General features: G+C 44.0%; 1 protein-coding gene across 1 annotated transcript in view; it reads left to right on the plus strand.

The window, feature by feature from the left end:
* The window catches only part of SHC3 (SHC adaptor protein 3), a 177,265-nt gene that overhangs the window by 106,414 nt on the left and 44,132 nt on the right, over nt 1-26,719 (plus strand). Inside the window, exons 6-7 of the mRNA XM_065947329.1 lie at nt 6,666-6,717; nt 19,786-19,912. Of these exons, the coding sequence (XP_065803401.1) occupies nt 6,666-6,717; nt 19,786-19,912 (179 nt within the window). The remainder of the gene's footprint in view (nt 1-6,665; nt 6,718-19,785; nt 19,913-26,719) is intronic.

Consider the following 26,719-nt stretch of genomic DNA (forward strand, 5'->3'; position numbering starts at 1 on the left):
AACTAGGGAATTTGCTCCCCACATATGGTCAGGAAATCTACGATATAAGGCTAGCATTCAACTTCAGTGTCAGGAAAACCACTCCCTCCTCAGGCAGGACAGTATTTTTGTTATCCTTATTACTGTTTGTATTATTTTATCAAATTGTTGGTAGTCAGTGTTCAGATTTTATGTAATGCTTACTGGTCCAAGATAGCATGAGTAATCAGTGCATTATATTAATTACTTCTAATCCCAAGGCCAGGAACCTTGTCTATTTCTAGCTGGGAAAGGGGATTTTTCCCAGACTCCGTGTTTAACTCATATACCTTTCTTCCACACTCCTACCTGGGTAGCCTGATTGTAAAACTGCTGTTGGCACATTGAAAGCCAAATCAAGGGAGTGATTTCTTCAGCTGGTTCCAGTCTCACATTTCCAAAGGACGGTGTAACCATGACATTGAGTGTATTTGCTACAGGAAAGCCTATACTTGCCCTTCTCTCCCCCACCTGCTGCAGCCTCTGGGGAGGTATCACCCCCATCTCCCCAGCATCACTCAGGTGCTCCTGCTGGGGAGATACAGGCTGTATCTCAAGGGTCTGAGATAGGGAGAGGCCTGAACCAAGAGCACTGGCAGGAGAGGGACTTGGCCACCCTGTAGATGGCTCTTTGCCCTTAAACCTCTGCTAAAGTTTCACCCTTATGGCAGAAAGCGAAGAGGAACTAAAGAGCCTCTTGATGAAAGTGAAAGAGCAGAGTGAAAAAGTTGGCTTAAAGCTCAACATTCAGAAAACTAAGATCATGGCATCTGGTCCCATCACTTCATGGCAAATAGATGGGGAAACAGTGGAAACAGTGGCAGATTTTATTTTGGGGGGTTCCAAAATCACTGCAGATGGTGACTGCAGCCATGAAATTAAAAGATGCTTACTCCTTGGGAGAAAAGTTATGGCCAACCTAGATAGCATATTAAAAAGCAGAGTCATTACTTTGCCAACAAAGTTCCCTCTAGTCAAAGCTATGGTTTTTCCAGTAGTCATGTATGGATGTGAGAGTTGGACTATAAAGAAACCTGAGCACCGAAGAATTGATGCATTTGAACTGTGGTGTTGAAGAAGGCTCTTGAGAGTCCCTTGGACTGCAAGGAGATCCAATCAGTCCATCCTAAAGGAAATCAGTCCTGAATATTCATTGGAAGGACTGATGCTGAAGCTGAAACTCCAATACTTTGGCCACTTGATGTGAAGAGCTGACTCATTTGAAAAGACCCTGATACTGGGAAAGATTGAAGGTGGGAAGAGAAGGGGATGACAGAGGATGAGATGGTTGGATGTCATCATCGCCTCAATTGACCTGAGTTTGAGTAAACTCCAGTAGTTGGTGATAGACAGGGAGGCCTGGCGTGCTACGGTCCACGGGGTTGCAAAGAGTCGGACACGAATGAGTGACTGAACTGAACTGAAAGTGTCACAGAGTGACCAAAGCATTATTTAAACATCTTATTCAGTGGATTTCACTGGCTTTAGCCCTATTTCATACTTAGGGTCTAATTTTCAGAAGTCTTCCAGGATGCTTTCCTCTTCTTTTTTTCTTTCCTTCCCTTGTTTTATTTTCTTTTCAATCCTTTGATTTCTTACGATCCACTGCAAAATGAAATACCTCATTGAGATGTATGTTTCGAAAGTGGAAGTCTTCCATAATCAAGCCCATCCAAGGAGCACTTCTGAAGATTACATCAAGACATGATTATACACTTACTCTCTACCTGTGCCACACATATACTAGACATATACACATGTCTATACTTACATCTATAACCAAGTCTAATTATTTTGCATTGGTTTTTTACTTCTTGCCTAATGTAATGCTTGGAACCAGTTTCTTAAATTTGGAAGTTGACCCAGTTTGAAAAATAAGACGCAGAAACGCTGAACACCTGCTCAACATCTCCTTTCAAGAACTTGTCTCAAAAAAAAAAAAAAAGAACTTGTCTCAAATCTCATCTTCATGATGATGTTATGAGAGGAGGTGCAAAGTTATGGGAACTGGAAAGTCAAATACATTGTCCTGTGTTGAAACTATTTTTTCTTATCCAGATGCACTAAGATCTGTAAACTATTTTCAGTTTTCATCATCACCTTTTCTTAATAAAGGAAACATTTCAGTGACCCCCAAAGTAATTCATAACTATTAATGTTTTTTTCTGATACAAAAATGTTATGATTCTAGGGCATAGGAAACCTAGTTACTTTTTAATTTTAAGCAATTCAAATGCATATCACCTTGTGCCTGATTTCCCATACCAAATTTATTTGTAACCATTTCAATTGGTAGATGTTTTAAATAAAACTAACAATTCTTATTTCTCTTCCTTGTTCTGACACTAAGTATCTTGTTCATTATAAGAATAAGACAAATAAGACAGACTGTTAATCCTTACAATAAATAGGCATACTACAATTATTATCTACTATTATCTAAATATTATCTACTATTGTTAGCAGTTCTAAAAGATCACTAAAAGAATGCCAGAATAATGGTTGGGCTCAGAAAAGCTTGGGAGTGAGAAGACACATGTATAAATACAGAATAAGCCCTTGGCAGCCCCATCTTTGGAACTTAGAGTGCTCACTGTGTGACTGGGTGATGTCAATAGCATTGTTTTGAATAGCAATACATTTCCCTACTGTGCCAGAAGTGCATCATTTTTGGCATCAGAAGGGCTGTGTCCTTGGCTTAACCACTGATCAGCTGAATGACAGGGGCACATCATGTCTCTTGTCTAGTCTTCCTTCCCTAGCTTGGAGTCAGCAGAGCATTTCTCAGAATGGAGTAAGGACTGAAAAAGAAGCATTTCCTTGTATATGCCAGAAATGTGGACTCTAATTTTGTTATCAAAATATATGCAAAAATAAATTATGTAGACTTCTTTTGTTTACATCTTTTATTGAACTGTAAATCCCAATCAAACTTGGAAGCAAATAAACACAGTAAGACTCGACAACATCCAAAGTAAAATTAATTTACTGTGATGCATAAAGTTTTGCTGAAACTAAATCTCTGCTCCCAATGTGACTCTAAAACTGGCCACCATGGTGCTTTTGAGAGCAGCAGCTCTACCATCACAGGCGTCGGATGACTCACTCCTTCCACTAATTTCTTCTATTCAAGTAAACACTTCGGTCATACATCATTGCGTACAAAAGTGACATTAAATTGCTTCAGGTGAGGCAAAGCCATCTAGTCTGCTTGTTCTTTTCTCTCCAATTCTTTAAAAAATTTGGCACCCAGAATGTTGGAAACCCCACTGAAAATCTTGGCACTGAAATTGCAGGCAGAACTTGATGACACAGTTGTTCGAATGATCCTGCATTTTCTTGTATTAACTTTTAAGATTTTCATGGAAGGGAAACCATAAAAGAGATTCTGGTGATATCTCAAAAGCTGGAGACTATACCTGCCCAAACCCAGCGTCCCATCGATCTCAGATCGAGAAACACTAATGTTCTCTAGGGTCACTTCTGACATTCACATCTCTTGCATCCAGAAAGGGTGTCTATGATGACAAGCTACAATCCTTATTTTTGCAAAATAGCTTCAGATTCTGAGCAGATCTTCCCTGATGAAACAATCGGAAGCTGTGTTGACTGTTGGTCTCCCACTCCAATTCCCAGGTTAGTCTGTGAATATACCAAAGGAGAGTGGTCTGGGCAGGAAGAGGAAACAGCTTAGCCAGGCTGCATGCTGGAGAATGACCCCAGGTTAGCAGTCCAATATATCAAGAGTTGCTCGAAGAGCTCTCCTTTTTTAGTGAGTGATGCTGAGTTCTGGGGAGTGATGTTTGGAAAAACACCTTGAACCATGAACTCCCTGCCATGGATGATCATCCATGGCAGTCTCCCACCCCCATCCTCACTCTCCCCCTTTCCCTCACATTGGAGGATTTTCTGGAATGCTGTAGGGAGAGAAAGGGTTGTCTTCTCTGCCCACAGAGAATCACAATGAAGGAACTCATGACAGTCTTGCAAACGCTGGAAAAAGAAAAGCAAAAACAAATAACCTTGGAGTCTTCTGAAACCATCACATTGGGGAAATAACAGCAGCCATGGGGAGAACTTTACCAGTTGCCCCCATGCCTTGAGAATTTTTTGAATGTTGAAAATATCAACTTTGCAGCAAAGTCTTTCTTTTGCTTTCAAGAATTCAGAGATGGGACTTCCCTGGTGGTCCAGTTCAGTTCAGTCATTCAGGTGTGTCCAATTCTTTGCAACCCCATCGACTGCAGCACGCCAGGCCTCCCCATCCATCACCAACTTCCAGAGTTTACTCAAATTCATGTCCATTGAGTCAGTGATGCCATCCAACCATCTCATCCTCTGTCATCCCCTTCTCCTCCCATGTTCAATCTTTCCCAGCATCAGGGTCTTTTCAAATAAGTCAGCTCTTTGCATCAGGTAGCCAAAGTATTGAAGTTTCAGCTTCAGCATCAGTCCTTCCAATGAATATTCAGGACTGATTTCCTTTAGGATGGACTGATTGGATCTCCTTGCAGTCCAAGGGACTCACAACAGTCTTCTCCAACACCATAGTTCAAAAGCATCAATTCTTCGGCACTCAGCTTTCTTTATAGTCCAACTCTCACATCCATACATGGCTACTGGAAAAACCATAGCCTTGACTAGACGAACCTTTGTTGACAAAGTAACATCTCTGCTTTTTAATATGCAGCCTAGGTTGGTCATAACTTTTCTCCCAAGGAATAAGTGTCTTTCTTTTAATTTCATGGCTGCAGTCACCATCTGCAGTGATTTTGGAACCCCCCAAAATAAAGTCAGCCACTGTTTTCACTGTTTCTCCATCTTGCCATGAAGTGATGGGACCAGATGCCATGATCTTAGTTTTCTGAATGTTGAGCTTTAAGCCAACTTTTTCACTTTACTCTTTCATGTTCCTCAAGAGGCTTTTTAGTTCTTCTTTGCTTTCTGCCATAAGGGTGGTGTCATCTGCATATCTGAGATTATTGATATTTCTCCCAGCAAACTTTATTCCAGCTTGTGCTTCATCCAGCCCAGTGTTTCTCATGATGTACCCTGCATATAAGTTAAATAAGCACAGTGACAATATACAGCCTTGACGTACTCCTTTTCCTATTTGGAACCAGTCTGTGGAAAGTTCCATGTCCAGTTCTAACTGTGGCTTCCTGATCTGCATACAGGTTTCTCAAGAGGCAGGTCAAATGGTCTGGTATTCCCATCTCTTTCAGAATTTTCCACAGCTTATTGTGATCCACACAGTCAAAGGCTTTGGTACAGTCAATAAAGCAGAAATAGATGTTTTTCTGGAACTCTCTTGCTTTTTCGATGATCCAGCGGATGTTGGCAATTTGATCTCTGGTTCCTCTGCCTTTTCTAAATACAACTAGAACATCTGGAAGTTCACGGTTCACATATTGTTGAAGCCTGACTTGGAGAATTTTGAGCATTACTTTACTAGAGTGTGAGATGAGTGTAATTGTGTGGTAGTTTAAGCATTCTTTGGCATTGCCTTTCTTAGGGATTGGAATGAAAACTGACCTTTTCCAGTCCTGTGGCCACTGCTGTTGGTCCAGTGGTTGAGAATTGGCCTGCCAATGCCGGGGACACAGGTTTGATCCCTGGTGTGGGAATTGAGCTCGCAGGCTGCAGGGCAACTAAGCCCACGTGCCCTAGAGCCTATGCTCCACAACAAGAGAAGCTACCTTAATGAGAAGCCTGGCACAACTAGCGAGTAGCCCTTGCTTGCAGCAACTAGAGAAAGCCCACGTGCAGCAATGAAGACCCAGCACAACCAAAAAAAAAACAAAACAAGAATTCAGAGAATTGTTGGTTCCTCTGTTTAGAAACTAAAACCCACGTGGCTGCCTAGGCCCACTTCTGAGATCATCAATTCCTCTGTGTGCCAAGTAGGTGAATCAGCAAGGGGACTTATATTTCATGTGTAAGGGGGAGACTTCTCAATAGAATTCAAAGTTTGGAAACATCTCAAAAGGATTAAAATCAGTCATTAAGTCATCATATCTCACCCACCCATTAGGGGTATTTGTAACCAGTCTTTGAACATCCACTTCTGATTTTCTCAGTGTGGCCCCCAGATGAGCAGCAGCAGCAGCAGCTGCTGCCTGGACGCTTGTCAGAAATGTACATTTTGGGCCCTCAGCTCGGACCTGCCCAGTTGGAGACCACGGGGTGGGGCCCAGCAAGCTGCACTGTAACAAGCCTTGCGGGGGACTGTTGACACCAGCTCAGATTTGAGCACCGTTGTTGGAGAGCTGATGGCAGTATTTCTCAGCCTTCGTCCATAATAGAATTATCTGTGGAGCTTTTAAAAATTCTGATGCCCAGGGCCCACATCCACTCTGGCTAAATCAGATTATCTGGGAGCTGGGACTCAGTGATCAGTGTTTTTACAACTCCTTGGGTGATCCAACATGTTGAGTACCTGGGCCTTCTAGGTCCTTGCTGCTCACAGTGTGAGTATGCGAGAGCTGTCTGCCGATCTCTGGTGATCTCTGCCCTTCGTTACAGTTCGAGACATGTCCTTTAGCTGGTCTGTCGTTTGGGCTGGTCTTGGTGTCTGAGCTGCTGTGTACACGATGCATCTGCTTCACCCGTGGTTAGTGATGTGACATCTCCTTTTTCTTTCACAGGACACAACAGACTACGTTGCGTACGTTGCTAAGGACCCTGTTAATCGCAGAGGTAAGCCATGTGTGACCTCTGTCATTTCTTATTCACGTGCAGCTGGGCTTAACACTGGATACAAGTTGGTCTTCATGATCTCAGCCCTCTTCACCTGCACGAACAAGTGCTCTCTTGTATTGTCAGTGATAATTGAGCTTTACAGGCAGTGAAGTGTGGCGGCACGCCTGGATGGGTTAGGAGACGCTGGGTATCTGAGAGTCTGAACCACACACCTGTATAGGAGATGCTGGGTAATATCTGAGAGCCTGAACCACACACCTGTATAGGAGACGCTGGGTATCTGAGAGCCTGAACTACACGCCTGTATAGGAGACGCTGGGTATCTGAGAGTCTGAACCACACCTGTATCCAGACGGCCAGCACTTGGTACACCTGACCTGTGCAAGGCAGCTCCCACTTGGACTCTGAAGGTGGACTCAGTTACACCTGAAGCCTTTACAAACCGCTAGCCTCCTGCCCGACACCATCTCCTCATTTGTCCACTGCCAACTGTCCTACACTGCTCTGCACAGCCCCGGAGGCCAGTGTCCAAGCTCGGGGCTCTCCTCTTAAACCCCGCTAAAAATGCTAGACACAGGCCTCAGACACAGGCTAGGTAGGGGATTTGAAGGATCAAGTACTTCCCATCCTCATGGACCGTTTATTCCTAGACCTTCCCCTCGTACCCACCACCCCATCAGTTACAACAGTGCCCCCACCCCGCCAGTGTGAACAGGCTTGGGCCGGTGGGCTGAGTAGGGAGGGTGCTACTCTTGAATTCCAGGCAGCCACCAGGTGGCGCAGGGCTCCAGTTGAGAACTCATCGATGACGCTCACCAGCGGGGCTTGTAGCAACACAAAATGGCCCTTCCCTTCACCACCATTGGTTCCCCTCCTCCACCACCCTCTACCCCAGAAACCAATTAAAATTTCCTAGTTGGCTTTGCAGAACTTTTGTCTGTACACACACACACACACACACACACACACACACACACACACACACACACACACACTCACACTCTTCTTTTAAAATTTCAACACAGATGTGATTTTGGAATTCTGCTTTCCAACTAACCTTTGGGGAGGGGGAGGTGGCAGACTGCACCACATTCCAGAGTTATACTGGTTGAAGTTCTTCTTTTATTTTTGTTTGTTCCAAGTTAACCTGCAGTAATCCTAGACTTTCTTTTGATACCTTTAAGGGTTCCTAGGTCAGCGGTTCTCAAAATGAGCTATATTTTAAATCTCTTAGGGAATTTTAAAAATCCCAGTGCTCAGGCTTCAGAGCAGTGATGCCCATGTTCAGCCAAGGCTGAGAAATCAGGCTGTAGGGACAGACCCTGAAGGAATATAACCCCATGCAATTTGCTTTAGGGTCATAGAAGCATACAAGCTATTGTCTTATTTCACAGGCAGAAACCAGCAGTGCCTTCTGCCCGCAGCGCCTTTTCAAAGTCAAGGAAATCAGGATATATTTCACATGTGTGTTGGTTTCTAGACCAGCTGCCCCCTGGGACCCGTGTGCAGTGCTAGTGTGAAGACAGATGCCAGAGCCCTGTGCTATGCTGCTGGTGCTTTGATGGTACCATCAGCAAAGGGGTCCTTTGAGATGCTGTGTGGGAGATGTTCACTCCTTCCTTCCAGTTATCTGTTGCCTGTAGCACAGCTTTGTCGCTTAATGACCATCATTTGTAAAGTATTTTTTGATATATTGTGTCATGAGGTCAGGCAGGGCTCAGTTGGCCAATTTTTCTGCTCTATGTGGCATCAGTGAGGTCTTGGGTGGTCTTTGGCTGGTAGCTGGCCTGGTCTAGAAGGGCCAGATTGATTTCACTTCCATGCCTCATACCTTGGCAGGAAGGACTAGAAGTCTAAGCCAGCAGGGTCCTTCTCCCTCTGCCTGGAGTCTCAGGGTCCCTCCAGGTGGTTCCTCCATCAAAGAAGTAGGACGTCCCACGTAGCAGCTCCATGATGCCAATGCGGACACATTCATTGGAAGGCCAGGCATGGCTCCACCTCTGTCATAGTTTACCAATCAAAGCAGCCCTAACCATCTCAGATTCAGGGGACGAGGGAACCAGACCTGCCCTCCGACAGGAATTTGTAGCCTTCTTTATCCATCATATTTCTCTCCCCACCCCTGCCGCCCCTGCAAACACACACATACAGGGAGCTCCAGCTTCCGTGAAGCAGTAGGTGAAGGAAGGCGGGTTGCATGAGTCCAACTATGAACAGTATCTCAGAGTCTGCTTTGCCTTCATCCCCTATATGTCCACCCCTCCCCTACCTCCTTCCATAAGATGATGGTGGAGGGCTCCCCTGGTTGCTCTGTTCTTCTTCCTCCTCCTGGAATTAAACTTCCAGGCAGAGAGTTTAATTTAGTAAGAATGGCCTCAGACATGCAGGAGTCATATTAGCAAGATATTCTGGGAGTAAGTGTTCTTATTTGGACTTTTAGATAGCCAACTCCCCACACAGTGGCCCCAGTCAGTACGCTGGGGTAAGCCTTATAGCACTGTGGTTCCCTGGCTGCCAGCAGAGCTCCTCAGACTGGACAGATATCTGGTTCCATATCTGGAACCCAGAAAGTCTTCTGTCAAAATCCTACAGAGATGCATCAGAGTCCCTCACCATTATCATTCGTCTTTTCTACATTGATTCCTGCTTATACATTCCTGTGTGTGTTTTGGTTAATCTAGAAGTATTTACAGCAAGCATCTATATATTTCTCTCAAATATCAAGAATTCATGGTTTATCTAATTAATCTGGTGGAAGAGCAAAGAACCTCTGACCCAAGTCATTAAGTTCTTTGGTAACCACCACCACTATCTCGAGGAGATAAGTGTTGCAAATAAGCAAGTTTCATGAAGTCAGCAACTTGTCACTAAAAGGCAGTCAACCAGGAAGGAGGCCTGGAAGGTAACTCCTGATATATATAGGATAAAACTCTCAACAAAGCAGGCTTTGCAGGATTGTAATATACCATTTTCTTTTCACAATGAAATTTGGATTATGACCCAATGATTCTCCTGCAACCAAATGTCTGTTGGTTCAGGATGGACTGTTCGGGTCACAAAAGTAGCTAAAAGATATTGTTCTGCTTAGACATGTGGCTCCCTGCAGGTGGCTTGTATTCCTATAACCTATAAGCACAGTAGCATCCCTGTTCTGCACCCACTGGAACTCCTGAACTTGCTGTAGAAAATCATGTCCTGTGGTGATGACCTGATGGCAGAGAGCCCTCTGTTCAGCTTGTATAGCTTCTAACCCTAGGGTTAGAAGCTGCTTTCCCCCCAGGTGTCAGGGAATGTTTGATGGGGGGATTCCTACGTGCTGTCTCTCATGAGTCCTTTGTCCCTCTTCAAGCGGAACAGCGCGCTGCTCCCAGGGACTGAGGTCACTGTGTGAGGCAGGCTTGGGTCTCCTTTAGTAAACATTCTCTTTAGGACAAAACTGCTTAGCCTCGTTCCCCTCTCTTGAGATATGGATTGTCTCCTGACCTTGTGACTAACATTACCCCTTGTTCCCTTGGTAACGGTTGCTGTACGTTTGGTTTTCTGATCTCTATCATTCCCGAAAGAAGTTTCTTGTACCACAGCCTATATATACTCATAGAAAAATCATTAAAGCACCTTTGCTCCATCAGAGCTTAGGTCCCCGGGTCTTTTTCTGTCTCTCTCTCTCTTTCTCTCTTTTACTTTCTTATCGTCGACTCCGTACCACCAGGTTCCGGTCCATTAAAGGACCCCAACACCAGGGTTTCCTGAATAAGGGGAAATGTGGTGAATGGGCTTGAGAGGGAAGTCCCTGTGGCCTGCTGCTCACACGACCACACTTCCTTCTTCAGGCTGCTCTACTGGCTCATGGTCATTTCAACCCTGAATCTAGGGTTCCTCTGGTTTTGGACCAGAGGCCCCAGAAGGTAACTTTGTAGGTTACCTTAACTTTGTAGGTCCCAGAAGGTAACTTTCTGCTAGAACCTTACAGAGCATGAACTCCTTAAATAATAGAGCACTTACTTCAACTTTTCCTTTCCCTAGAAGCAAAACCTCATCACCTTATTATAGGTGAAAGCAACGATTTGTTTTTTCAAGCCAGGAGGTTAAACTTCATCAAATAACTCTGTGGTGGGAGGTTACTTTTCCTGTGGGCGAATGATTAGGTTGTTCTTTCCCTTATCTGGCTATTGTCAACAGTGTTTTTTTTTTTTAAACAAACAAGCCAACCTCTGGGTTTTAAACATGTTATGCAGAAGACCCTGAATATTTCTGCCTAGCCGGGAAAGTCAAACTCTCAGACTCTGGCTGAAAGTCAGGCTTGTACCAGCCTGTTGCACATCTCTGCTCACAAGTCTCCTAGGCCCCTCACTGTGATAAGCCATGAGCTAAATCTTTCCTCCCCCCACAGAGCTTGTCTCACTCATCATGATGTGAGCTGATTCCTGGTCTATCTGCTGTCTTGTTTCCTATGATTTTCTCCCACCTCCACTCCAGCTCCACTACTTCCTGGCTCATCCTTGAACATGTCACGCAAGCACCTGCCTCAGGGCCTTTGCACCTGTTTAACCCCATGCCTGTGGCATTCTTACACCAGACTTCCCCATGGTTCACTCCCTGACTTCCTCCAGGCTGCTTCTGTGACATCACCTCCTAGGTCACCTTCCCTGGTCATCCTGTATTTTATCCTATACCGTTGTCCTTAATTTACATTTACATTGTTGTCTTTATGGTTGTATTGGTTTTCTGTGACTCTGCTGTGTTTAGTTGCTCGGTCGTGTCCCACTCTTTGTGGCCCTATGGATTGTAGCCCACCGCATGGATTGTAGCCTGCCAGGCTCCTCCGTCCATGGGATTCTCCAGGCAAGAATACTGGAGTGGATTGCCATTTCCTTCTCCAGAGGATCTTCCCAACCCAGGGATCAAACCCAGGTATCCTGCATTGTGGATAGATTCTTTACCATCTGTGCCACCAGGGAAGCCCAGAAATACTGGAGTGGGTAGCCTGTCCCTTCTCCAGGGGATCTTCCTGACCCAGGAATTGAACTGGGTCTCCTGCGTTGCAGGTGGATTCTTTACCAGCTGAGCTACCAGGGGAGCCTTGTGACCACTGGAACAAATAACCGTAAACTTTATGACTTAAGACAACAAAACTTGCCCTCTCATAGTTCTGGAGGCTCAGGGTCTAAAATCAGGATGTGGGCAGAGCTGTGCTTCCTCCAAAGGTTCCGGGGAGGAGCCTTCCTGCCTTTTCCAGTGTCTGGTGGCTCCAGGAGCCCTTGACTTGTGGTTGCATCACTAATCTTAGCATCTGTCTTCACATCATCTCCTCCTCCTCTGTGTCTGTGTCGTCTCCTCTTCTGTCCCTTATAATAAGAAACTTGCCATTGGATTTAGGGCCCATCCTGATCCAGAATGATCTCATCTTGAGGTCCTTAAAGACCTCTGCAAAGACCCTTTTACACAGGTTCAAGAGGTCAGGATGCAGACAGGGCTTTGTGCAAGGACATCATTCAATCCATGCAAATGGTGTATTTTTCCTTTCTTATTTTCAGTGTCTACCCTCTAGACCATCAGCTTCGTGAGAGTAGGACTCTGTTTTGTTTCTTGCTGTATCTGTAGATTATAGGATAGGGCATGGTACATAGTTTATGCTCAACAAGTGTCTACTGAGTGAAGTCACCAGTAGATATTTTGTACATTTGCCTTGTGCTCATGTGCAAGAATGTTCTTAGGGTTTAATACCTCTGGGACAAATCACTGTGTTTTGGGACATCCTCAACTTTTAAGAAAATGGTTATTTCACCTTGCAATTCCACAGGTGGCACAGGAGGGCTCCTTGGCTTCTTCAACACTTGGCATTTTCAGGTTTTTAGATTCCTGCCAGTCTGATGGGTGGAAAATTGTCTCCTTATAATTTTAGTTCGCCGCTCTAGGGCTAGAACACATATTAAACTCAATTTTAAAATTTTTATTATTTTTTATTGGAATACAGTTGCCTTAGAATGTTACATTTGTTTCTGTTGTACAGCAGTGGATGAGCTGAGCATATACATATATCCCCTCTTTTTTGGATTTCCACCCCATTTAGGTCATCACAGAGCATTGAGTAGAGTTTCCTGTGCTATATGTTAGGGTCTCATTAGTTATCTATTTTGTACACAGTAGCATACATATGCTACTTCTGTTGATGGACATTTAGGCTGCTTCCATGTCCTGACTATTGTAAATAGTGCTGCAGTGAGCATTAGGGTGCATGTATCTTTTTGTTTTATTTGTTTATTTATTATTGGGGTGTAGTTGCTTTATGATAGCATGTTAGTGTCTGTTGCACAATGAAGTGAATCAGCTATATGTTCACATATAGCCCCTCCCTCTTGAGTTTCTCTCCCATCCCCCACATCATTGCAGAGCATTGAGCTGGGCTATATAGCAGCTTCCCACCAGCTTTCTATTTTACACAAGGTCGTGCAGATGCATCAGTCCTAGTCTCCCATTTCATTTCACCCTCCTTTTCCACCCTCTGTCCACATGTCTGTTCTCTATGTTTCAGTCTCTATTCCTGTCCTGGAAATGGGTTCATTGGTACCATTTTTCTAGATTCCACCTATATGTGTTAATATGAATTATGGTCTTCTCAGAGTATACGCCCACGAGTGGGATTTCTGGGTCATATGGTAGTTCTATTTTAGTATTTTTAAGGAAACTCTGTACTGTTCTTCACAGTGGCTGTATCAATTTACATTTCCACCAATAATGTAAAAGAATTCCCCTTTCTCCACATCCTCTCCGGCATTTATTGTTTGTAGATTTTTTGATGATGGCTAGTCTGACTGGTATGAGGTGATACCTCATTGTGGTTTTAGTTTGCATTTCTCTAATAATTAGTGATGTTGAAAACAACTCTTAATTAAGAGCATGGGGGATGGATCTTGAAGTTCTTACCTGTCTTGGATTAAGAAATCTGAAACAATGAGGAGCATGTGGATATATTAAGTGAACAAACTATAGAGTTGACTGAAAACTACGCTTGAGTTTGTAGCCTCCAGCTCTCTGCTAAGAACTAATTGGTGTTCAGTGTTCCTTTTAAGGGGTGAGAGTTATCAGCCCACTAGGAGAAAGAGAGAGCAGTCATTGCTTGGTAGGGTCTTTTTCTGATTGGGCAGTGATTCCAGGTGTCTCTGAGATTGCCTGTGTCAGTCACCAGTTGGTAGAGAATGTGGCTCTGAACTTGAACTCTTGGAGTCTGTGAGTCTAGATATGAGGACAGTAAGAGAGTCCAAGACGGGACCACTGCAAGCGCTGGACAGCCTTGGGGAGGCTGGATGGCTGTGAAGTGTGAGTTGGGAGTGGTGTGGGTGTGGGTGTGGGTGGAAGGGGTCATGACTTCCCGAAAGGGCAGCACAGACCCTGAGAGGTTTTCTGCCTGTACTTGCAGAGCTCCCCCCATGGAACTAGTGCCCACCAAGGTGGAGTGGCCCATACCACAGCGTGTGGAAGCGGCCACTATGGTGGGAGACGCATACTGGAGCCTCTGTTTATAGTCGCCGTTGATCTGAGATAGAGGGGTTATTACCTTGTAATCATTCATAAAAGGTGCAGTGAACCAGTGAAATCCTTTCTGTGTATCAGTGGCTCCAGGACCACAGAGGGGGTAGGGGAAGTGGGGTCTTACTTTCACAAAATTTAAAAAAAAAACACCACACAATAATCAGATAAGGAATCAACCCCTCCAAACTCTGAATGATTAAGAAAAGTATTCCAGAGATGGAAAGATAAATTCTTATCCATTATTGTTAGTGATGAACCTCACTCAAAATATTTATCTTGCTTTGAGATAATAACTGACAATGTGATGCTTTCAAGGTCAACCGACATCTTGAACTTTTGTTTATCTTTGTTGTGTCATTTTTGAAAGGTAAAAAGAAAGTGTCAGTCATGTCCGACTCTTTGCGACCCCATGGCCTGTGGCCTGCAAGGCTCCTCTGTCCATGGGATTCTCCAGGCAAGAATACTGGAGTGGGTTGTCATTCCCTTCTCCAGGGGCTCTTCCTCACCCAATGGTTAAACCAGCGTCTCCTGCATTGCAGATGGATTCTTTACTGTCTCAGCCACCAGGGAAGCCCTACATGTTTTAAAAGATATTTTTATAATATACATACCATTATATTGGACTTCCCAAGAGGCACTAGTGGTAAAGAATTCGCCTGTCCATGCAGCAGACACAAGAGATGAAGGTTTGATTCCTGGATCTAGAAGAATCCTGGAGTAGGAAATGGCAACTCGTTCCAGTATTCTTGCCTGGAAAATTCCATTGACAGAGGAGCCTGGAAGGCTACAGTCCATGGGGTCGCAAAGAGTCGGACTCAACTGAGCACAAGGAAAGAAGGAACTATTATATGATGTTCATAATTTGTAAATAAGTTAACGTCCATTGGGGACATAGCTCAGTATAGTGAAGAGTTCTTCACTGGTAAGGGTGAACACACCTTGACAACTTCTGTAAATAAGCCATCTGGGTGTTTGGTGCACGTGATAAGCATTGCTCGTGTTCACTTATGTCCTGACCTCCTTCCTCCCCAGCTCCCAGGGGCCTGTAGCGCAGCCTCTCCCGGGTGGAGGAAGAGCCACGTGACCGTTCTGCGTGAGAGCAGAACGCATGAGTGCTGGTGCAAGGCCTGCTGTCTCTTTCTTCCCTGGCTCGTGGAGGAGGCCTTGTACTGAAATTCAGGATTGAGAGATGCAAGCAGCCTGGCTCGTGATGGCACCACCTGGCTGAGGAGAGTTGAGGTGATTGAGGAGGGCTGCCCAGGAATGAGCAGACAAGAATGGAGCTGACTTGTCACTGAGATGCTGGGGCTGTTTCTTACTGTGGCATCCCTTGTTTGTGCAGACTGACAGAGCAGCTGTCCCAAGCAGGGTTCAGAGAGCACGCTCAGATGAATGGAGGCCCCAGGGGGCCTGCAGTCTGTTCATCAGTTAGATGGCCAGGGTGGCCTTGAACACCAATGGAGAGGTGCCGCCCCTGGCCTCTGGACTTATTTGCAACCATAGGGAAACTGAACAGGCCTCTTACATAGTCACTTCTGCCTTGCCAGGGTCTACTATGCATGGAAGACGTGTGGTTGCCATGTAGGTAAAGACGCCATATCTTAGTTCTATCTGATGTGATTACAAGGACCTCAGCACGTGGTGCTCTCAAGTGGCTCATCCCAGGTTGGGAGAGGCCTTTGTGGCGAAGCCCGATGAGGCCCCTTGCTAGTGTCAGGGCGGAGGTGGCTGCTGTGTGCTCTGAGTGAGCTCCTGGAGAGTGATGTCAGCCTTGCTTTTGGTCAAGAAGAGAGAGCAGCTGGGCCAACAAGCACCTCTGGTCATCACCCCCCCATCTGTATACTACTGTTGACCCCCCAGTGGTACACTCCTGTACCGCTATGAAAGAGTCAGCTTCCTCCAAGAGGGACAGATTGAGGAATGACCTCATTTTGCTGCTCTTGTGTTTGTTTGGGGGCCACATTTTAGGTTTTATTTTCATTTTGAGTTCTTGACTCTGGGTCCCACCACTCTGTATGTACTTTTTATCTAGTGCGTCTCTGGCTCACTCATGAATGACAGACACCTCCAGCTCCCTGTTTTCATTGTGGGATGTAAAACAAGCAGCTCCGGTGGAGACCCTTGTAATCCTCCCACAAATGAGGCTAGATGATAGTGGTTTTTAAGCTAAAAACCATTGCAACACCGAGAGAAAATCCCAGGCCCAGAGAGACTGTCAGCCCAGGTTGGTTTCAGATTTGGAGTGAGTTTCTGGAGCACGGAGAAGTCATTCTACAGAAGGATCCTCAGACCCAACTACTAGATATTACTTACTCAGTCCATTGAGGACTGAGCCCGGCCCCAGAGCCTGGAGTCATGATTTAATTCTGCATCTGCAGGTTCTGTCACCCTCTTGTATCCAAATACTAGGGTTCCACTGTCACCAAGCGAGGGTGCTTCCACCCAGAGCCCTGCATCCTCCAAAGGTCCCAGGAACTGACTTAAAGAAGACCTATTTCAGGCCTGGACTTCTCTGGTGTGTAGAAGGTGAGAGGGCTGTGTGGACCTCTGCAGAAACCTTATTCTTCATTCACTGTGTTAAAGCCTAGGGTGCTGCTTTTCTCCTTAGAAGAAAAACAAGCTTCACTTTCTTGACTGATCCCCAGTTGTCATTCTGGTTCTCCAAAGTACCAGCCAGCTGGTTCCCTCGGCTGGTGCTGACGCTGGGTGGAGGGGACAGGTGTGGCTGGAAACGGGGCAGACGGGGGAGCCAGGTGTCTTTCCCTCAATCCATCCTAGGCTCCTATTTCCTTCCTGGCTGGAAAGACACCTCCAATCCTGTCCATAAATGAACAACCACGCGACTACAACAGCTGCTTAATATGGGCTTGCTTTATGCTTACCTGGGTTAATAATAAATACCAATACCAACATAAAACACCATTATTGGATAACAGAAATACAGCTGGGGCATCTATCTCCTGGGACAAATCCCTTGGCCATATCTGTGCTCGGGCTAGGGTATCCAAGGGATGGGGCTTCCCTGGTAGCTCAGTGGTAAAGTATCCACCCGCCAGTGTAGGAGATGAGGAGACATGGGTTTGATTCCTGGGTTGGGAAGACCCCCTGGAGAAGGAAATGGCAGCTCACTCCAGTATACTTGCCTGGGAAAACCTATGGACAGAGGAGCCTGGAGGGCTACAGTCCATGGGGTCACAAGAGTTGGACATGACTAAGCAGCTGAGTGTGGGCATGAGACCCAAGGGGACTGCATTGCAGCCTGAAGCAGCGATCCAGTTATACTTGGTCTTTCCAGAAAATTCTTGCTTCTGTGTTCTCAGAGGCATGCTTCTTCCTTGAGCCTGTGAGGAGAAGAAACCGCAGGCTCCCCAGCCCAGCAGCCGCCATCAGGGTGGGCTGTGCGGTGCCTGGCTGGCGTTGTGCATGGAGAAGGCGGCATCGTGATGGAAGAGCAGCCAAACTGTGGAGGTGGTGATGTCTCTGCTCCTTCCCTCACAGTTTCCCATCTTAATGAGTCCTCTCTTTGCTGACTTCTCCTGCAGTGGCAATGCTTCTGCATCCCCCTAATCACTGCCCCAGGGAACAGCTCACTGCTGCAGCAATGCCTCTCCTCACTGCTGGGCATCCACTGCGCTCCTGGAGGAACCTCCTTGAAACACAGCTGTGTCCTAACTGGTGGCAAGAGAAAGACGGAGTGTGACACACACATCTGTCATTTTCTCCAGGGAGAATGCCTTTATCTCATTAGTAGCAGAACATGTTCCACTGGTCAGGGTGCCACGTGGAGGGGCTGAGATGCTTCTGTGGGATGCCATGGGCATGTGTCTGGGGAGGAGACAGTTCTACTTATAGAGCAGAGGGGACCTTCTCTGGCACCTTCCTCCATTTGACTCTTTTTTCTCTGAAGGCTCTGCATGGATTATGCCACAGCCTGGCCACCAGGAAGGCAAGCACCCCAATGGGTTAAGGGTTTCCAGGTCCCTGAGGGGCCCTCATCTGACTGCCAACACCCCTTTTATGAGAACCAGCATGAATATCCAGCCTTGTCTGGTGTACATGCAGATGGCATGTGATGGGTTGGTCATACTGGTTAATTAGTATCTCTTTAAATGCATCTTATAAGTTAAGATGCTTTGAGTTGAGTCTTACTGCTCTGAGTTGCCACATTTGGTGATGACACTCTACTCCCCCTAGAAAATAAACAAACAACTTGCTCCAAGGCCACAGGATACCTCAGGACTCATTCAGTAAGAGTCTGTTCAACTACAATGAGGTATCACCTCACACTGTAAAGAATGGCCATCATCAAACAAATCTACAAACAGTAAATACTGGAGGAAAGGGAACTTTCTTGCATAATTGGTGGGAATGTAAATTGATACATTCCTCTATGGAGAACAGATTTCTTGAAAAAATCTAGGAATAAAACTACAATATGAGCCAGCAATCCCACTATTAGGCATATACCCTGAGAAAAACCATGATTCTAAAAGACACATGTACCCCAGTGTTCATTGCAGCACTATTTACAATAGCTGGGACATGGAAACAGCCTAGATGTCCTTCGACAGATGAATGGATAAAGAAGTTGTTGTACAAATATACAATGGAATATTACTCTGTCATAAAAGGAATGAATTTGAGTCAGTTCTGGTGAGATGGATGAAACTAGAACCTGTTATACAGAGTGAAGTAAGTCAGAAAGAAAAAACAAATACCGTATATTAATGCATATACATGAAATCTAGAAAAAGGGGACTGATGAACCTATTTGCAGGGCAGCAGTAGAGACGCAGACATAGAGAACAGACTTGTGGACCCAGCAAGGGAGGGGACAGGATGGGGTGGATTGAGAGAGAAGCATTGAAACCTATACATTACCACGTGTAAAACAGATAGCCGGTGGGACTATGACGCAGGCAGCTCAACTCACAGCTCTCTGACAACCTAGATGGGGTGGGAGGGAGTGAGAGGCGGGGAGGGAGGTTCAGGAGGGAGGGGGCATATGTATACCTAAGGCTGATTCATGCTGGTGTATGTCAGAAGCCAACACAACATTGTGAAGCAGTTATCCTCCAATTAAAAATACATTTTAAAAAGAGTCAGTTTAAGTTCATTTTTAAGGCTCATGGGGTCTTAGAGGGATTCCTTCATCACGTTAAGATTTCCCTCCAAACTCTGTTTCCCAGTTGAGTTCAAAGTTGATATTTTCTAGACTCTCAAGCATTTGAAAAGCCATCAAGTTGAATATTAAAAATTCAAAATGGACTTGCAAATAGAACCTTTACTTTTTTTTTTTAGAACCTTTACTTTTGCAGAGATTAAGCTATTAAGAAATGGATCCCTGTGGTGAAGCTGTGTGTCTGGGGGCTCCTGGGAATTAAGTTGCAGGCAGAGCTGCCAGGATATGTTATGAAAGCCACCTCCTTGGCCCCCTCTTCTTCCCTGGGCTGCGGGGGCTTCACCCTCAGGAAGAATGGGCCTGGGCAGCTCCAGTGTCTGCCTCTAATGGGCCTGTGTCCCTTGCTCCCACAGCTTGTCACATTCTGGAGTGTTGTGATGGGCTGGCCCAGGATGTCATTGGCTCCATCGGACAAGCCTTTGAGCTCCGGTTTAAGCAGTATTTGCAATGTCCTTCCAAGATCGCTGCTCTTCATGACCGGTGAGTAGTGCTCTTACACCATTTGCAGTGGCCTCTCTACATTTTCTGACCTTTCCTCTTAAAATCACTTAAAAGGAGAAAAACCACAAAACCAGCTCCCTGAGAGGTGCTCTGAACGGACAGTTAATCACAGCATCCTGTGCCTGGAGACACCTGGCCGGTGCTGGGCTGGGGCTCAGAAAACCGACAGATGGAAGCTGACATATGGGTGATGCTCCCAATGTTTAGAAAAACATTTTTTTGAAACTATAGTGACAGTAGCTAAGGTTACAAAAAAAAAAAAAAAACAACAACACTGTAATATGTTTTTATTCTGTCTCCTCTGCAAGCATGTGATGTTTCCATATGTTGTTTTCTTGGATCCACGTCTCCCCAGGTTCTACCTGTTCTGTTGTCCTCATCATCAGGGTTAACCAGAGTCCTGATTCAGAAGCTCCTGTCATGAGGCGTTATGCTTGAGATGACCAGCACTGGTTCTGCTTTATTGGACTTTGTAGCTTTCAGGCTCAATGGCTGTAGGGCCCTGATCTTTGTCTCACCAGTTTTTTTCTGTAGGGAGAAGACTCTTGAGAGTCCCTAGGACTGCAAGGAGATCAAACCAGTCAATACTAAAGGAAATCAACCCTGAATATTCATTGGAAGGATTGATGCTGAAGCTGGAGCTCCAATCCTTTGGCCATACGATGCTAAGAGCTGACTCATTGGAAAAGACCCTGAAGCTTGGAAAGATTGAGAGCAAGAGGAAAAGAAGTGGGTGACAGAGGATGAGATGGTGGCATGGCATCACCAGCTCAATGGACATGAGTTTGAGTCAACTCTAGGAGACAGTGAAGGACAGGGAAGCATTGCGAGCTGCAGTGCATGGGCATCGCAAAGAGTTGGACACAACTTACTGACTGAACAACAAGTTTTCTCTGTAAAATAGGAATAATAGTAGCTTGCAGTATTTTAAACATTAAGGTCAGTTCAGTTCAGTTCAGTTGCTCAGTCATATCTGACCCTTTGTGACCCTACGGACTGCAGCATGCCAGGCTTCCCCGTCCATCACCAACTCCTGGAGCTTGCTCAAACCTAGGTCCATCGAGTCAGTGATGCCATCCAACCATCTCATCCTCTGTCATCCCCTTCTCCTCCCACCTTCAATCTTTCCCAGCATCAGGGTGTTTTCCAATGAGTCATTTCTGCACATCAGGTGGTCAAAGTATTGGAGTTTCAGCTTCAGCATCAGTCCCTTCCAATGAATATTCAGGACTGATTTCCTTTAGGATGGACTGGTTGAATCTTGCAGTCCAAAGGACTCTCAAGAGTCTTCTTGAACACCACAGTTCAAAAGCATCAATTCTTTGGTGCTCAGCTTTCTTTATAGTCCAACTCTCACATCCATACATGACTACTAAAAAAAACATAGCTTTGACTATATGAACCTTTTTGGCAAAGTAATATCTCTGCTTTTTAGTATGCTGCCTAGGTTGGTCATAGCTTTTCTTCCAAGGAGCAAGTTTCTTTTAATTTCATGGCTGCAGTCACCATCTGCAGTGATTTTGAAGCCCAAGAAAATAGAGTCTGTCACTGTTTCCATTGTTTCCCCATCTATTTGCCATGAAGTGATGGGACTGGATGCCATGATCTTAGTGTTTTGAATGTTGAGTTTTAACCCAGCTTTTTCACTCTCCTCTTTCACTTTCATCAAGTGAGGCTTTTAGTTCTTCTTCACTTTCTGCCATAAGGATGGTGTCCTCTGCATATCTGAGGTTATTGATATTTCTCCAGGCAATCTTGATTCCAACTTGTGCTTCATCCAGCCTGGCATTTTGCATGATATACTCTACATATAAGATAAATTAGCAAGGTGACAATATACAGCCTTGACGTACTCTTTTTCCTATTTGGAACCAGTCTGTTGTTCCATGTCCAGTTCTAACTGTTACTTCCTGACCTGCATACAGATTTCTCAGGAGACAGGTAAGGTCGTCTGGAATTCCCATCTCTTTAAGAATTTTCCAGTTTGTTATGATTCAGACAGTGAAAGGCTTTAGCATAGTCAATGAAATAGAAGTAGATGTTTTTCTGGAACTCTCTTGCTTTTTTGATGATCCAGTGGATGTTCGCAATTTGATCTCAGGTTCCTCTGCCTTTTCTAAATCCAGCTTGAACATCTGGAGGTTCTCAGTTCACGTGCTGTTAAAGCCTAGCTTGGAGAATTTTGAGTATTACTTTGCTAGCCTGTGAGATGAGTGCAATTGTGCAGTAGTTTGAGCATTCTTTGGCATTGCCTTTCTTGGATTGGGATTTGGAATTGGGATTGGAATGAAAACTGACCTTTTCCAGTCCTGTGGCTACTACTGAGTTTTCCAAATTTGTTGGCATTTTGAGTGCAGCACTTTCACAGCATCATCTTTTAGGATTTGAAATCACTCAGCTGGATTTCCATCACCTTCACTCGTTTTGTTCATAGTGATGCTTCCTAAGGCCCACTTGACTTCTCACTCCAGGATGTCTGGCTCTAGGTGAGTGATCACACCATCATGGTTATCTGGGTCATGAAGATATTTTTTGTACAGTTCTTCTGTGTGTTCTTGCCACCTCTTCTTAATATCTTCTTCTTCTGTTAGGTCCGTACCATTTCTGTCCTTTATTGTACTCATCTTTGCATGGAATGTTACCTTGGTATCTCTAATTTTCTTGAAGAGATCTCTAGTCTTTCCCATTCTATTGTTTTCCTCCATTTCTTTGCATTGATCACTTAGGAAGGCTTTCTTAGTTCTGCTGGCTATTCTTTAGAACTCTGCATTCAGATGGATATATCTTTTCTTTTCTCATTTGCCTTTTGCTTCTCCTCTATCCTCAGCTATTTGTAAGGCCTCCTCAGCCAACCATTTTGCCTTTTTGCATTTCTTCTTCTTGGGGATGGTTTTGATCATTGCCTCCTGTACAATATTACAAACTTCCAACCATAGTTCTTCAGGCACTCTATCTATCAGATCTAATCCCTTGAATCTATTTGTCACTTTCACTGTATAATTGTAAGGGGTTTATTTGATTTAGGTCATACCTGAATGGTCTAGTGTTTTTTCCCTACTTTCTTAAATTTAAGTCTGCATTTGGCAATAAGGAGTTCATGATCTGAGCCACAGTCAACTCCTGGTTTTGTTTTTGCTGACTGTATAGACCTTCTCCATCTTCGGCTGCAAAGAATATAATCAATCTGGTTTTGGATTGAACACCTGGTGATGTCCATGTGTAGAATTGTCTCTTGTGTTGTTGGAAGATGGTGTTTGCTATGACCAGTATGTTCTCTTGGCAAAACTCTCTTAGCCTTTTCTCTGCTTCATTTTGTACTCCAAGGCCAAACTTGCCTGTTACTCCAGGTATCTCTTGACTTCCTACTTTTGCATTCCAGTCCCCTATGATGAAAAGAAACTCTTTTTTTGGTGTTAGTTCTAGAAGGTCTAGAACTGAGTTTAAATGTTTCATTTAGACACTAAATGAAATAGTAAATGTAAACAGGAATTGTGAGATGTTTAGTTTATTATAAAAAATGTTCAGCGTCTACTCGAGTTTTCTTGGGAGATAAGAATATTCCATGCAGCACTAAGAAGAAAGTAATGAGGCATATTGGTCATTCAGTCACTTTTCCTACTGAAGGCTTATTGCAGTGGTGTGTTCACTGTCAATAAAAGTTAATTTCTCCTGAATTTACTTTTCCTCCAACTTCTATGGCCATATTCTGGACTTAGTTGTGAAGGCATTATACTCCTCTGTCTTCATTATCTCTCTGAAGTCTTCATCTTTCTTGAAAGAGATTTTTAATCTTTTTTTCATCCACTGGAAAATTTTTTTAAGGTATTCATTCTGGGGGTGCCTATGAACGCCCCATTTTTCCTAGTTGACAAAGACTTCTGCAAACTTATTAAAGCTGAGTGAAAAAAGAGAAAGTAGTGGGGACCATATAGCCCTTGGCAGGACAGTGGGTGAACAAAGTTCTAAATTTTATATTATAATGGAATATAGTCATTAAACAGAATTCATCAGTTTATGTGTATTATCAAAATGAATCTCAAACATTTTAAATGATGTAAAAAAGGATATGAACCATTTATGGAAAGTTTAAAAACACATAAATGATTGCACATGTAGCTTATGAATAAATGCATGTGTATAAAGAGTATAAAAACATGCAAGAATATTACATACCAACCCTAGGACATTTGAGGATGGCAGGGACATGTATGCATGCATGTTCAGTCATGTCCAATTCTGCAACCCCATGGGCTGTAGCCCGCCAGGCTCCTCTGTCCATGGAGTTTCCCAGGGAAGAATATTGGAGTGATTTGCCATTTCCTACTCCAGGTGATATTTCTGACTCACAGATTGAACCCATGTCTCTTGCATCTCCTGCATTGGCAGGCAGGTTATTTACCACTGTGTCACCTGGGAAGCCCAAATTTTTGTACGCAGAAGCTAGGTGCATGCATGCATGCTAAGTCGTGTCCGATTCTTTGTGATCCCATAGACTGTAGACAGCCAGGTTGCTCTGTCCATGGGATTCTCCAGGCCAGAAGACTGAAGTGGGTTGCCATTTCCTCCTTCAGGGGATCTTCCCAACTCAGGGACTGAACTCGCGTCACCTATGTATCCTATATTGACAGGCAGACCATTTACTACTGAACCACCTGAGAAACCGACAGGGGCTTGGGGTGGGCTATAACTGGTTTTGTTAAGTGTATCTCTTTCCTAACATTTTATAAGGACAGTGTTACAGTATGTAAAAAGAATTTTGCAGTGAACACCTGTATAACCAACCATCTAGATTCTACTATTAACATTTTACTGTTAACATCACATATTTATTCATCCAGTGTGAGTCTGACAAATTTTATTTCTTTAAAAAGAAAGGAATCAAATATAGCAAACTGTTCACACTTGTTTAATCTCAGTGGTGGATGTGTAGGTGTCTTTTATATTAATTTAGCTTTTTTGTACTTTTAAAATGTTTCATAAAAGTCAAATAAATACTATTAAATTAGTATGTACAAAAATGAGTGGGGAGAGTTAATTGAACTACATGCTTCTCCGGGCATATACTTAAGGTGTGAAGTCCTTACATGTTTCTATATAATAAAGTTTGAAGAAGTTTGGGGGAAAGAAAATGAAATAGAGAGATCTTATCTATTGAGAAAACGTTGAATCCAATATGCAAGTAATGGTAAAAAATTTCTAAAGCAGAGTATCAGCCAGGGGTCCTGTGTTCCCTGACATTATTCCCATCTGGCCTGACAAACTGCTTGTGTCCATCCACTGAGCAGGTCTGAGACCCATCAGGTGGGAATGTGCCACCTTCTGGCCCTGCTGGGGCCACGAGAGAGAACATCTTGCCTCCAGCTGCCACACTCTTTTCCCCTCCCCACCCTTTTCCAGAGACCCTGGACTGCTGAAGTCACTGGCCCATTTTCCTTCTAGATTTCCCAGAGGCCAGCAAGACAGGAGGTTCTGTTTGTGAGCAGTTCTCCTTGGGTTTGCTTCTCGCTTGCTCAGGCCATTTCTCTTCAAATTGGGAATGAGCTGGAAGTGTGAGAATTTGGTATAATCAGCTTTTTTGTTCACATTCCTCAGAGTAGAGTTGGGGACAGATGAGTGTGGAGTGAGTGTGGTGGTGTTAGGGCCGAGGAAGATGCCCCAGCATCTCAAAGTTTCAGGCTGGTGCACATGGCTTCCTCTCTCTTCTCTTGCTGCTGGTGGTTGGATGACTTATTATTTGTGAATTATTTTTTGCTTATTGTATTAATTATTGGGGGACAGATTCTGTATCTGGAATCATCACCCATATCCAACTGGAAATCAAAAATAGTACTTTTAAATGAATGGAAGTTTTGGTATGGTCTGATTTTCCTTAGAAGATTTTTCCTCGCCAAAATCCAGGGTCATTTTCAACACAAAATCAGAGAAGACAATGAAAAAGAATTCAAATGTAGTCAAATCTCTTTTGATTATTAAAAACATTTTTGATATATAATTTATGATGAAAATACCCTTTTGGAATATATAGTTCTATAGTATTTAGTACTGTCAGAGACTATATAACTATCATTCCTATATAATTCCAGAACATTTTCATCACCCCAGCAAGAAACTCCATACTTATTAACAGTTAATTCCCCAACTTGCAATCTTCTCTCCTGAGATAATCATTGTTCTACTTTCTGTCTTCATTGATTTGCCAGTTCTGGATATTTTATATGCATGGAATCATAGAATATGTGCTTGACTACTTTCACTTATTGGATTGTTTTCAAGGTTAAGCTATGTTGTAGCATGTATCAGTATGGCATCTTTAGGATTGAATAATATGCTTCTGCATACATTTGTTACCTTTTGTTTATTCTTTCCTTGGTTTGTGGATATTAGGGTTGTTTTCACCTTTTAGTTCTCATGAATTATGCTGCTTTGAAGATGTGTACAAGTTCTTGTGTGGACAGATGTTTCAATACTCTTGGGTCTATAACTAGGAATAGAATTGCCTAGTCATAGGGTAACTCTGTGCTAAAGTTTTAGAAACTGCCAAACTGATTTCCAAAGTGGTTGTACCATTTTATATTTTCACCAGAATGTATGAGTTTCAATTTCACGGATATTTGTTATTCTCCATCATTTTGATTTTAGCTATCCTCATGAGTACAAAGTGGTCTCTAATTGTGATTTTGATTTGCATTTTCTTGATAACTATTGATGTCAAGCATCTTTTCATGTGCTTATTGGCTATCTGTATATCTTATTTGGAGAGATGTCTGCTCAAATCCGTGGCCCATT

The sequence above is a fragment of the Muntiacus reevesi genome, chromosome 10 (genome assembly GCF_963930625.1).
Source record: "Muntiacus reevesi chromosome 10, mMunRee1.1, whole genome shotgun sequence".
Taxonomy (NCBI): Eukaryota; Metazoa; Chordata; class Mammalia; order Artiodactyla; family Cervidae; genus Muntiacus; species Muntiacus reevesi.